The 13,244-nt window shown below is 58.0% G+C and overlaps 2 protein-coding genes across 3 annotated transcripts in view; one reads left to right on the top strand and one right to left on the bottom strand.

Annotated features, from left to right (window-relative positions):
• Positions 1-3,811, top strand: part of SH3GL1 (SH3 domain containing GRB2 like 1, endophilin A2) — a 35,673-nt gene extending 31,862 nt beyond the window's left edge. For both annotated transcript variants that reach the window (XM_054582836.1, XM_054582835.1), the window contains exons 5-10: positions 54-187; positions 383-541; positions 840-943; positions 1,528-1,652; positions 1,855-1,911; positions 2,404-3,811. In XM_054582836.1, coding sequence (XP_054438811.1) covers positions 54-187; positions 383-541; positions 840-943; positions 1,528-1,652; positions 1,855-1,911; positions 2,404-2,600 — 776 coding nt within the window. In that variant the 3' untranslated portion in view covers positions 2,601-3,811. The remainder of the gene's footprint in view (positions 1-53; positions 188-382; positions 542-839; positions 944-1,527; positions 1,653-1,854; positions 1,912-2,403) is intronic.
• Positions 3,812-3,977: 166 nt separating this feature from the next.
• Positions 3,978-12,473, bottom strand: MPND (MPN domain containing). The gene is made up of 13 exons (XM_054582882.1): positions 12,432-12,473; positions 12,069-12,334; positions 11,069-11,305; positions 8,690-8,822; positions 8,088-8,172; positions 7,797-7,893; positions 7,452-7,524; positions 7,295-7,371; positions 6,440-6,608; positions 6,251-6,321; positions 6,057-6,146; positions 5,236-5,328; positions 3,978-4,396 (listed from the first exon to the last, which is right to left on the bottom strand). The coding sequence occupies exons 1-13, from the start codon at positions 12,436-12,438 to the stop codon at positions 4,310-4,312; spliced, it is 1,485 nt and encodes a 494-aa protein (XP_054438857.1). The 5' UTR covers positions 12,439-12,473; the 3' UTR covers positions 3,978-4,309.
• Between the last annotated feature and the right edge of the window lie 771 nt (positions 12,474-13,244).

Raw genomic sequence — 13,244 nt, 5'->3', positions numbered from 1 at the left:
CAGGCCAAGGCCTCCTGTGATAGCTTCTTCCCCTACCCCTGCCCCTTCCACAGGCGACGCCCTGCTGGATGCAGGGGAGTCCATGAAGTGCCTGGCCGAGGTGAAGGACGCCCTGGATATAGAGGTCAAGCAGAACTTCATCGATCCCCTCCAGAACCTGTGCGACAAAGACCTGAAGGAGATCCAGGTATGCCTTGACGGCCTGTGCCTCACGCCTGCTTCCCAGTACAGCCCTCAGGGACCCCTCACGGGTGCTTCGCTTGGCAGTGAGCACCTTCCCATCGTGGGCCCCAGCTTGGCCCACCTCCATGCATACTTGAAGCCAAAAGGGCCGCAGGGCGTTGGGGTGGCCCTGCAGTGTGACCCTCATCCCTGCCCCCAGCACCACCTGAAGAAGCTGGAGGGCCGCCGCCTGGACTTTGACTACAAGAAGAAGAGGCAGGGCAAGATCCCTGACGAGGAGCTGCGCCAGGCCCTGGAGAAGTTTGAAGAGTCCAAGGAGGTGGCTGAGACCAGCATGCACAACCTCCTGGAGACTGACGTATGTCCACGGGCCTGGGGACCACCCTTGGGGAACCCCTAAAATGAGGAGCCAAGCAGGGGTGCAAGCTTCCAAAGGCTCAGTGCTGGTTTACAGGGTGAAGGAAATGAAAGGGGAACAGTGACCAGAGGGGGTCTCCTGAGGCTTTGGGTCTCTTCTGGCCCTTCACCCTCACTGCTACTCAGAGGTCAGCTGGCCCCACTGCGCGGAGCAGTATGAGAAGGCCCCTTGCAGGAGTTAGCCTGGAGAGGGGGGTTAGAGGGCAGCTCCCTCTTCAGCTCTGCCTGGTTGTTTGCAGATTGAGCAGGTTAGCCAGCTCTCTGCCCTGGTGGACGCCCAGCTGGAATACCACCGGCAGGCCGTGCAGATCCTGGACGAGCTGGCCAACAAGCTCAAGCGAAGGTGAGCCCCTCTCTGCTCCGTGCTGGCCAAGAAATGCCTAGCAGCTGTGGGGGTCCCTGGAAACCTGGAGTCCATGCTGTGGATTCCTGGGCTGGCCCCTGAGATGCCCACATACCTTGCTCCGATAGCCCAGCCCTGTCCAGAGCCTGGGGCTGGCTGTCCCTAAACAAGCTCCGGGCTGTGAGGGTCGGAGTGGGGGCCCTACTAGGGAGCACGACCTCTTCAGGCTCTTCCTGGTCTCTGAAGGACCGGATTGGGGTGGCCTGAGGATGGGAGGCAGCTTACCCTGGGTGTGACCCACTGCCAGTCTCCTTGCCTGGCAGTGGTTCCCTTCTGGGAATGGGGGGGCTTTAGCAGAACACAGCCCATTATTGGCAACCTGAAAAATGCTCAAGTCTGGGGATGGGGCCCAGGGTTCCCCCCAGGATTCGCCTGTGTGTTGTGTCCCCTCACAGCTTCCCCAGGGCCCACCGCTCACGCTGAAGCAGCATAAACAGCTGGGGGTGGGGGTGTTGTTTCCTGGCCTTGACACTCTGGCTCATGACAGGCTCTGTGGCTGCTCACGTCCCTCCCTTTGTGCGCAGGATGCGGGAAGCCTCTTCGCGCCCCAAGCGCGAATACAAGCCCAAGCCCCGGGAGACCTTCGACCTTGGGGAGCCTGAGCAGTCTAATGGGGGCTTCCCCTGTGCGCCAGCCCCCAAGATCACAGGTAAGGGGCAGGAGGGGACTCTGCTGTCCCAGGGCCTCAGAGACGGACTCTGCCGGGGCAGCTCCCAGCCCCTGCTCTATCCAGTGGTACAGCCTGGTGCCTCCTGCCCACCCACTCGCCCTCTGCAAAAGGGGCCCCAGAGATGGGACCCACGCCCCACCCCAGCACTCTGAGCGCACCTGTGTGTTTTGTCTACAAGCAGCTTCGTCATCTTTCCGGTCTTCTGACAAGCCTGTCCGGACCCCCAGCAGGAGCGTGCGTGAGTGTCCCCCTGCCTCAGTTTATAACAGTGCCTTCCAGTCCATTCTGGAAAGGTCTTGCTAACTCCCCTTCTCTGGTAGAAATGGGCACCCACTGTGGTTGGTACTCTCAGCCCCTCTTAAGCAGCTGGGTGGCAAGACTCCCTGCCTCTCTGGGCCTCGGTCTCCCCATGCAAAAGAGGGGCTGCTGTGAGCGTCCAGGGCACCCCCCGGCTCTAGGTTCTCTGCATGGTCCCGAGGGCGGTAGGCTCTGGTCGGCCTGTTGTCCTAATGCCAGCGAGCGTTCCCGGCTCCTCCCAGGAGCCTTGTGGTAACCACTAACAAACCCTTGCTGTTCTTCTTGACACTTGCTCCTTATTCACAACCACCCTGGGGAGCAAGAGGAAGGAGTGGTTCTCCTTGGGGGAAACTGAGGCACAGCAAGGCAGCAGGACCTGGTGGGGTCTCAGCTGGACACTCAGACCTTAAACCCATGCCCTGCCCACCCACAGCGCCCCTGGACCAGCCGAGCTGCAAGGCACTGTATGACTTTGAGCCCGAGAATGATGGGGAGCTGGGCTTCCATGAGGGTGACATCATCACGCTGACCAACCAGATTGATGAGAACTGGTACGAGGGCATGCTCCATGGCCAGTCGGGCTTCTTCCCCCTCAGCTATGTGGAAGTGCTGGTGCCCCTGCCTCAGTGACAGCGTCGGCCTGTCTGCCCCTCTGTCCAGATCACCTGTATTCCACTTGGCCCAAAGTTCAAGGGCAGTGCCCCTCCTAGGGCCTTCCGAGGTACTCCCAGGGCACCAGGGACTTGGGGCAGCAGTCCAGCGGGGGGCCGGGGCCCTGTTTACACTAGTGCTCACCCACAGCGGCGGTGGGGCCTCCCCTCTCTACTCCATGCAGCTGTGTGGGGCTCCGCTGCCCTGAGGGGGCTAACACTAAGGTGCTCTTAGAAACACTAACTTCCTCCCGCTGCCTCCAGGACTGGTAACTCTGGGTGGTCCCCCCTGCCCCACTCACAACAACGACACACACATACCCTCTGTCCTGTCCACAATGGGGCTTGGCCCACCCTGACTTGGCCTTACTGGGAGCAGATTGAAAGTCTGTGTGATGGGGTGGTCCAAGCAGGACCCCTGGCTGAGTGAGGCTCACCACCCTGCTTTTAAATTCCTGTAAGATACTCCCTTCTCAGGCCCCTACACACCCACAGATGCCACCTCCCTAAGAGGGCTTTGCCATTAAGGACAGGCTGGCCTTTCCTCAGCTGCAGGGTGCTGAGCCCCACATACCTGCCCACCACCCCACCCCCCACCTGCGAGGTGCCCCACCCCCAACCAAGCACATGAACGTTTCTCTCTGGCACAACTTGCTTCCACCAGCTACGCGCACACACACTCAACTCGACACACATGGGACCATGGGAGCCCTCAGCTTCCTCTCTCCTGAAGGTCAAGCACAAAGGCTTTGATGAGTGAATGTTCCCAGACCCCTAGCTGCTGGGGCTGTACTGGGGGTCTCACAGGCCCTCCCACATCCCAAGCTGGCTGCCGTCCCCCTCTTGACAGTGTCCCCAGCTGTCTCTTCCAGACCAAGGTAGGCAGCTGTGCAGATGAGCACGCATCCGCTTCCCCTCTTGCCTAATCTGAAATTGGCTTAATGGAGGGACCTCTGGCCTGGTTCACATTCCCTTACTTCAGTGACCCTGCTCAGCCCCCAGACACAAGGCTCTGCTCGCCCCCAAGGCCCCCTCACCATCGTGAGTGGGAGAGACCCAGGCATCCGGACCAAGACAAGCAGTACAGCCTTGGTCACTGTCTAGGGCAGGTGGAAATGTAATCTTGACTTTAAAAAAAAAAAGTATTAAACGTTTCTTTCTACAGTCTCTTGCCTGGTTGTGGTGCAGAGAAGCCTCTGCTCATCCGAACATGCACAGCCCTCCTCAGGGGACCCTGGTCAGGACAGGGCCCACGTGGTTGCCCACCCTCAGCCTCCCCGCCCAGAGCCACTCCTGGAGTAGGCACAGGCCTCACAGCCCAGGAAGAGTAGCTGTCATTTACCTAGTCACCAGCATGGGAGGTATGACCAGCAAGAGTCCCCTTCCCACAGCCCCAGAAGGGACACAGTCCACACACAGCAGCACGGATGCTTTGCTGCCCAGACAGCCAGCGTGCCCAGCAGCAGGTGCCGGTGGGCCCCCCACCTCAGGGTGAGACACGTGCCTGGGCTGTTCCTTTCCTTTATTACATAAGCCCCTGCCATTGCACAAGTCAGTCACAGGAATGGAGCGCCACAGTCACAGACAAAGCCCCTGAACGCGCTCCCCCTCACCCAGAGCTGCCAGGCGTGGGGCCGGGGGTCCCGAGTCTGACTGGGAGGCCTCCCAGGTCCTCAGAGGCCGGCGCCCTCAGATCCCTTGCTTGAGGACGCTGTAAACCTGCTCCAGCACGTGGCACAGGCCCTGGTCCTTGGGCATCCTGCTGGCCAGGGAGATCTGCAACAAGCGGGGCTGGCACCTCAGGGCTGTGCCCAGGAGTCTGGCCTGGCCTCGTGCTGCCACCTGCCAGAGGGGTCACCTGACCGAGGCGCACGGTGGCATCCAAAGCAGTGCTTGCTTTTTAGCAGAGCAGTGTAGCAGGCTTTTTAGCCTGAACAACTTCAGGCCCAGCTGACTAACGTTTGGGGTGAGGGCATTACCTGCATTTTCCAAATCCTGCTATCACCCCAGGCTAGATCCCACACACATCAACTGCCAGGGGCCACCCAACTCCAGGGCCTTCAAAGGCAGCAGGCCGCCCCACCCAGCAGTCCTGCGCCTGAGTGGGAGGTGGCCAGGCGCAACTTTAGGCCCTGGTCACTGTTTTCTTTAGAAGTTTCAACAAAACAAGCAAATGTGAAACTGTCCTTTGCAAGGCAGAGTTGAGTGTCTTCTGAGAATGACTTTCAAGCAGGCAATAAACCAGACACAGGAGGCCACCGAAAGCCTCCTTTAAATGTCCCACTGCCTGCGGGGCCAGTGCGCACATTCACACCACCAGCTGCTCTGAGGGCTCTAAACCAGGTCAGAACCCCTCCAACACCCTCCGCAGGTGGCAGAGGAATGAGGGACGGTCCAGAGTGGCCTCTGCCTGAGTTTGATGGTGATCCCCCCCAATCTTCACATAATAAAACAAGGCTTTTTGGCGGTGTTAATGTCCATCTGAAGTACTTTGTACCAAACAAGTTAGGAAATCACTGTTCCTCGGGTCACCCATTGGGTGTATTTTACGGGGCTCCCCAAGAACTGTCTTCCTACAGGAGAGGTTCACATGGGACTTGGGGTAGAAGCCTTACCTTCAGCTTGTCGAGGTAGGTGTGCTCCTGGTTCCAGGACTCCTGGAACCTCACCAAGTCAGGGGCGCCCTTGTAGAACTCCACCAGCAGCATCTACGGGACGGGGTGTGGTTGGGACCCCCGGCTCCCGGCCTCCCCACACCGGGCCCTGGGGATCCAGCAGTGAGTGGGCCTGGCACTGTCACTATGTCGTGACAGCTTCCAGGTTGATGCAACAAATAGACGGTACCACTCTCCAAGAAAAGCACCGAGCGGTGTGACCCAGCAGAGAGAAGGGGGCTCTCAGCAGGAGGCCTCCGGAGAAGGAGAGGGAATGCCCCCTCTGCCGGAGGCCGAGGAAGGCATGCTCAACGTGATTATGTCGCACAGGCCTGACGTGCGCTCCCGGCTTCAGCCTCATTCTGATGATGCCCGTAAGTCACAGGTGTAATGAGCTAGCTTGGCGTTTTAAATGCCTGTTGAGCCACATGCATTATAAACTGTCCAGGTAACACCTGAAGTCCTCCATGTGTCTCCACTTGGAGAAGCAGTGGCAGGTGCAGAGGCCCAAGGTGGAAGCACCCCTAGCATGTTCCAGAATTAGATAGCCAGGTGGGTGAGCAGGTGGGCAAGGGAGGAGCCGCCACAAGGACCTGGGACTTGATCCCAAGAGTCATGGGATTATATGCAGAAGAGGAAACTGACCGGGGCCCTGATGTGACAAGTTCCACCACAGCTTCCTGAGTCATAATTTGTGCATCCAGCTAAGCACTTTCAGCTCCCGCCTGTCGCAGGCAGTGGGGTGACATGCCCCCCACCGCGCCCCCTGGGAGTGCGCTCACCATCTCATGAAGGATGTCATTAGTCAGGAAGCTGTCCTGAACGTAGGCCATCTCCACGTCCATGGGGATGCCGTAGTCACTGGGCCTTTGCTGGTAGGAACACCAGCCAGTCACCACCAGCCGCCCGACACCTCCCATCCCATGACCCAAACTCCGCACGTTGGCCCTTGGCCTCCCCCAGGAGCCCTGCCTACCTCGGGGGGCGGCATCACCCAGAAGGGGGAGATCTTGGACTCAGGGCCTGGGTTGCCGGAGTAGTAAGGGGCTGTGGGAAGAGAGCATGACAGGGGGCTGGGCCTGGGTACTCGTGGTCCAGGAGACACACAGGCACGCATACGCTCACCCGCACACCCACACACCCCCAGCCCCAGCCAGGGCCTTACAGCAGAGCAGGGCGAGGCAGGGCTGGAAGCCGTTGCTGGAGCCCTGCAGCCGCAGCTGGTAGTCCATCTGTGAGTCAATGTCCTGCAGCGAGGGCAGCGCCGGGCTGTGTGGGTGGCTGTGGTACCAGCCCACCAGGGACAGGCCCCGCAGGAGCAGGCTCTGGTAGATCTGGGAGGCAGAGGCAGGGCTGGGGCAGGTGGGGAGCCAGGGACCCTACCAGCCTTGGGGTGCCGCCAGCGCTCCTGGCGCCTACCCAGCCCCACACGCAGGCAATACATAATGAGTACCTGCTGTGTACCAGGCCTGGGGACATAGGAGTGACCAAGACAGATGCTGCCCCCCCCAACAGTCCAGTGGGGGGACAGCCAACAAATACGTTAAAAAGATGCACCTGTCATGAAGCAAGGGCAAAAACTTTTGTTCCCTGCTGTGTCCCCAGCTCATGAAACAGTGCCTGGTACACAGTACATGCTTATGAATAGAGGCGTGGATTTGCACGCATTGGAGAGGCACAGGCACTCTTGGGTGCCTCCAGCAAGTGGAGGCAAGCAAGGGCAGAAAGAGAACCCTTCCTGGTGAATCAGCATCTGGTCACCCACCCCCGAGGGACACAGGTGGGGCCACGAGAAGGCAGGGGTAGAGTGCTGAGCGCAGTGCCTGGCACACACTAAGAACCGTTAGGAAAGCATTATCGAGGATGGCAGTTAATGTTTACGCAGGCTTTACTAGGTGCCAGGAGGGCACAGGGGCTCGAACGCACTCATTTGCATATTTTTCAAGCACTCTGCTAGCTTCCAGGACATGATAGCTAGGACAGCTGTGTCCACCCCAGCCCACCCAGTGTGTCCCCTCACCTCCTCTTCCATGGTGGCTGCAGTATCCGCGTCCCCCAGCCGGCTGCGGCAGGGGAAGGCTCTCAGCACCGTGAGCACTGCACACAGCAGGAAGAAGGCATGGAAATCGACCCTGGCCCCCAACATCCCTCTGCCCACCCCATCCCCAAATACCCACTCTGGCTGTTGATGTCCCAGCGGCCCCCCAGGTACCCCACGACCTCGCTGCGAGTTAGGTGGCTGTGGAAGTCCTGGAGAAGAGGTACAGCAGAAGACTTGCTAAGGCTGCAGCTGAGCCCAACTCCATCCTGGGGGCCCAGGGCCCTTGTAATGGGCAGGGCCCAGCCCTCCCACCTCCTCCTCCATTCAAACACTGAATGAGTGAGTGCCTATGAGGAGACAAAGTCCCCACCGACAAGGAGCTGACATTTCAGAGACCGCCCTCCTCCAGACCACCCCAGCCTTCTGCCCAGGTGTGTGGGCCCCTGGCCCACAAGAGACACGGTAGGAGTTGGACACACACCAGCAGGAACAGCACGTTGCTGGAGATGGCCACGTTGAATGGCTGGAACTTGTTGATGGCTGCAAAGGATGTTACTTCCACCAGGGTGTGGGGGTTCCTGTAGGAACCAGAGGGCCCCACAGCTTCAGGAAGACCTAGGCCCATGCCTCGGCCTGCCCCTCCCCCAAGCAGCTCTGAGGAGGGGAGGCCTTGTCCCTGCCCTACTCCTGCTCTTTCTCCCCTCCCTGCCCCCACCCAGGCAGGAGCTCAGGTAAACGGGGGCTGACGTGGGGGGCATGGGGCATGCCTGACCTGGCAGAGTCACGACTGCCCAACATGCAGTATCGCACAGGCACCCGGATCCTGCTTTCCACTCGCTTCCCCAGGGGTGAGGCCTCTGTGGGGTGAGCATAAGGAAAAAGGGAAAGGGGGAAAGGGCAGCACCCGTCCCTCCCCAGCCCGGAAGTGGAAAAAGAAGACAGGGCAACCCAGGAAAGGGCGGGGGGGGGGGGCACGGATAGGAAAGAAAAATAAGGCAGCAGGACTGGGAACTACGGCAGCAGGTTGACAAGTTGGACAGATTTAAAACCAGACGAAGGACTCAGGATATCAGGTGAGGATCTCCGAAAACCATGTCGGGAGAGAGCAGGGCATGGGGTGCGGAGATGGATTAGGCACCAAGTTTAGAAATCAGGCAACAGGACAAAGAAATCCCATTGGGGACCAAGGAAATCAGGCAGCACACTGAAGAAATCATGCCACATATTAAGAAAATGGGCAGTGAAAGCAAGAGATCCAGCAATAGACCTGAAGAAGTCAGGCATCTTGAGAGTGCAAGGAAAAGGCCAGACCCGTCCCCAGCCTCCTCCTGCGTGCCTCCTGCCCTGCCTCCTCCTCTCCCTCATGCCTCTCACCTGGGTGGGCAGGCTCTGAGGGGCCCTTCACAGGTGGTCTTCGGGTTTTGTCCTCCGCTGAGACCCCTGCCGGAACCTCCTCCTCCTCTTCCTCCATCAACAGATCCTCCTCCTCCCCTTCGCTGGCCGGGCTCTGGCAGGGTAAGGGTGAGGACAGTGGTGGGACCCCCAGCTGGGTGCCCCCCACCCTCCCACATTCCACTCAGGCAGCTGGCCTGCCTGAGTCCCAGGTCCCTGTTGTCCTGGGTGTCCACGGGAGGAAGTGAGTGGGGAGAGGCGGCCTGAGGCTCTGGCACAGCTCAGGTCTGAGCTCCTTCAGGTGGCTGACTCTCAGGTTTGAATCCTGGACAAGCTGTGTGACTTTAGGTGAGCACCCTAACCTCTCTGAGCTCTATGGTCACCTATAAAATTCCACAATGACCTCTAGCCCAACAGAGTTGATGTCAGGGCGAAATAGGTTAATGCATGCAAAGAATTTACCATATGCCCCATTGCTCCATCCATGGAACAAGCATGCATGTCACATGGATTATTTTATTAAGTTCTCTCAATAACCTCCCCTCCTGGTCTCTCCTAAACTTCTCTCTGTGTCTAAACCCAACATTCACATCTCAGTCTCTGTCCCCCTTCCCCTCCCAGCAGCACCTGACCCAGCTGGTACCCCCACCTCCTGGGAACTCCTCAGGGACCTGAACTTGCCCAGCTTCCCTGCCTCCCTCCAGGGTCCCCTTGGCCTCCCCATCTCTCTCCTGTTGCCTAGGGCGGTGTCCCAGGGCTTCTTCTCTCAGGATAGGATGGTCCGCTATTGGGGCTCCAACCCTGCCTATGCCCCAATGAAACCACAGTCCTGTCTCCATCCTGGGGCTCTCCTGAGCTCTAGACCCAGGGACAGGCTGCCCCTCAATGCCCCCACATGTGGGGCTCACACTCAATACAGCCACAACGTACCCAGCTGTTCCCCCCAAATCCCCACATCTCCGATGAGAGCAACCCCATCCACCCACTTGCTCAGAACAAAACTGTTCACACTAACATCTAACCTACCGACAAATCCCATCAGACCCGCTTTCAAAATTAGCCAGAATCTAAGCACTTCTCCTCCACCTCAATGGCGGGCCCAGTCTCCATCATTGCCCACCTGGACCAGCATCCCAGTCTGGTCCTGCATAGCCCTTCCTCAGTCGGTCTTCTCCAAAGCAGCCAGAAGGGGGCGCCTGTGAGCATCCAAGTGAAGTCCAATCCCCTCCTGCCCACAGGCCCTGCAGGACCTACCCGATCCCTACCCTGCCCTCGCCTCCTCCCTCTCTCCCCCTTGCTCACTTCTCCGCCAGCCAAGGGGCTTGGCCTCCTTGCAGCTCCTCCAACAGCCACGGACAATCCAGTCTCAGGGACTTTGCACATGCTGTTTTCCAGATACCCTCATGACTCTCCTTCGCCTCCTGTGGTACTCCGCTCAGATGTCACCGCCTCGGTGAACCCTTACTTGACCACCCTGTTTCCCCACCCCCAACTTCCATCTATTCTTCAGAAATACTATAAGATGGACTTTTGATTTTGTTTCTTTGTCTCCCGATGAGAGCAGTTATTTTTCTTTTTGCTCTCCCCTTTACCTCCAGCACCTAGAGGTAGCATTTACTAAATGCTGAATAAATGGCCCTATGATATAATGTGAAGGTTAGTTCTCTATGTCATCTTGGCTACACTCTATTACCCATTTACTTAATCAAAGACTAACCTGGGTGTTGCTGTGAAGGCATTTGGTAGATGTGGTTCACATTTATAATAAACTGACTTGCAATGAAGGTCAATGTGGGTGCGCATCATCCAACCAGTTGGAAGCCCTTAACAGCAAAAACCGAGGATTCCCAGAAAAGAAGGAATTCTGCCTCAAGAATGCAGCACCAACTCCTGTCTGAGTTTCCAGCCTGCCAGTGGCCCTCCAGATTTCAGACTTGCCAGCTAGGTATACATGCATATTTTTACTCCATCTAAATATGTATACATATGGTAGTTATCATTTCCATTTTACAGATGATGAAGACTAAGGGCCCAGAGAGGGTCCTTGGCCAAGTTTACCCAGCTGGTGAATATTCAAGGAACATCTGTTAGTATCAAGACCTTTCCAGATATGGTCCAGCCCCCTCAGCTACCCAACATATCTGAACCCCTGGTTGCATCAGCTAATCATGCTTCCCTAAGCAGCTTCATGCCTACGTGGCTTGGTATTTGCCATTCCCTCCTTCTGGAAAGCTTTTCACTTCATCTTGATCTCACAAACTCCTACTTATTCCTCAAGGCCCCAGCTCCAATGTCCTCCCTGAGTACTCTTTTCTGACAATTAGTCAGAGGGGACTTAATCCAGGAAACCAAAGGACGCACCTCATCAGCGGTAGCTGCAGGCACATGGAGCTGGTGTCGCCGGAGCCAGGCAGCCTTGTATTTGTCCAGTTTCTGGCCCTTGTACTTGACGGAGGCCCAGCCACAGCCTGACTTCTTGGCTGGATTCACCAACTTCTTGCAGTGGGTGGCCCAGGCGCTGGGTGAGTTGAACACCTGCCCCGTTTCCTGCCACACAATCCTCCCATCTGGCTGCAGGTCTCCCATGAACTTCTTCCCCTGCAGTGACAGTGGGCTGGCTGGGCCCAGGACCTGGTACCCACCAAGCCCTCCTCCAGAAAGTCCTCCATGATTCCATGCTGTTCCCAGGGCTTAGCATCCACCTCCCACTTCTGCACCCCTTCTAGGAAGCCTTCCATCTTAGGTGCCTCCCAGTACCTGTACGTCCACTGTCACAGTCCTGATCAGCTCGGAACAAACCTGCCCAATTATGTGTCTATCCCCCCTTCCTCTCACTGGACTGTGAGCCCCCAAAGGGTGGGGACAGGGTCTGTCTTGATCACTGCTGTGTCCCTAATACCCCACATAGAGCCTGGTACACAACAGGTGCTCAATTCACAAACTGCACCATTCACAAACTGAACAACAGTAACAATAATAGTAATAACAGCAAACACAAAGCACCTACTGTGTAGCAGGCACCTTCCTGAGCGCGTTATTTATTTAATCTTCATACAACCCCATGAGAGAGAAAAAAATCCCATTTTCCAAATGAGGAAACTGGGAAGCTAGGATACTGAGAGGTTAAGTGAGGTCACACAGCCAAGGAAACAGTAGTATCCTCTCTGAGCCTCAGTTTCTTCTTTGTAGAACTGGGTATTGGGTGAACGTTGTCATCGAGCCCTACTGGGCTCCTGCTGGGTCTGGATGCTGCCTGCCTCGGTTTCCCCTCCCCATTCCCAGGTCTGCTGCAAAGAAGCTCTGGGCCTCAGTTTTCCCTTCCTGCCCAGCCAGGATGGGAAGGGAGGTGGAGGGTGCTCACCAGGTAGTAGATAGAGAGCACCCCAGCGCCGGGCTCCAGCTGCGCGTCTTTGAGGAGCACCCGCAGCGTTACCGAGCGCCTGGTGAGCGCGCTCCCCGGGCCCACCCCGCCCCCAGCTCCGGCTCCGCTGCTGCCACCGCCGCCGCCGCCGCCGCGCGCTCCACTCGCTCCCGCCGGCCGCTCGGGGTCTTCGGCCTCCGCCTCATCCTCGTCCTCATCCGGCGCCTCCTCGCCTGCACCGCCCGCGGGGGAGAGCGGTTCCGGAGCTGCGGGCAGCGACAGGCTGCAGCAGGGCCGCGGGCCCCTAGTAGGTCCAGTCACCTCGCCCAGCTCCTCGTTGACTTCCCCACAGTCCCGACGTACCTGCCATGGCCGCTCCAACCCGGCGCCCCGCTTGTTCTTTCTTCAAGGCACGTGACTCGGCTCCGCCTCAATTCGGGGGGCGCCCCAGCCATTGGCCGTTGCCGGTGGGCGGGTTGGAGGCTCGGCCCGCCGGTGCCAGCTGGAAACTGAGGCCCAGGTCTGCGCATTTGAGACTGGGAGTACGGGGCTTCAGCCCCCCGGGACCATTCGGGAAACTGAGGCCTGAGGCCTCATGGGAGGGGGGTAGTAACCAAGAGCTCATAGGTACTAATGGAGAAACTGAGGTACAGGACTTATGCTTTAAGGGAACTAGTGGCTATACCCAGGGCTACCTCGCAGGGGTGTCCAACTTTTGGCGTTCCTGGGCCACGCAGGAAGAAGAAGAGTTGTCTTGGGCCACACATTAAATACACAAACACTAAGGAAAACTGATGACCTAAAAGGAAAAAAAAAAAGTTTAAATAAAATAACGATTTTGTGTTGGGCCCCATTCATAGCCATTCTGGGCCCGATGCAGCTCCCCGAGAGTTGGACAGCCCTGTCAGGATCTAGGCCTGGGACTGGGGGGCGCGGGGGTTCGGCCCGCTAGAACGAAGAGGTCCGAGGCTAACTCTCTTGAGGGACACAGAGGTCTCGGCGGTTGGGACAGAAAAACTGAAGCCCGGAGAACGAGCCACTAACCCCCCGGGGCTGCGAAGCAGACTAGGGAAGCAACCCGTGCCACGGGTCTAATTCACCGAAGCCCGGAAGCAATCTCTTAAGGGTTAATTTCCACCCTTCCAATGGGCCCTTGGCTGATTAATATCACTATTG

This window comes from Pteronotus mesoamericanus, unplaced genomic scaffold, assembly GCF_021234165.1.
Source record: "Pteronotus mesoamericanus isolate MK-2021 breed Mesoamerican mustached bat unplaced genomic scaffold, CSHL_Meso_final contig_726, whole genome shotgun sequence".
Taxonomy (NCBI): domain Eukaryota; kingdom Metazoa; phylum Chordata; class Mammalia; order Chiroptera; family Mormoopidae; genus Pteronotus; species Pteronotus mesoamericanus.
The sequence above is the reverse complement of the archived record's forward strand: the minus strand, read 5'-3'. Positions and strand labels throughout refer to the sequence as shown.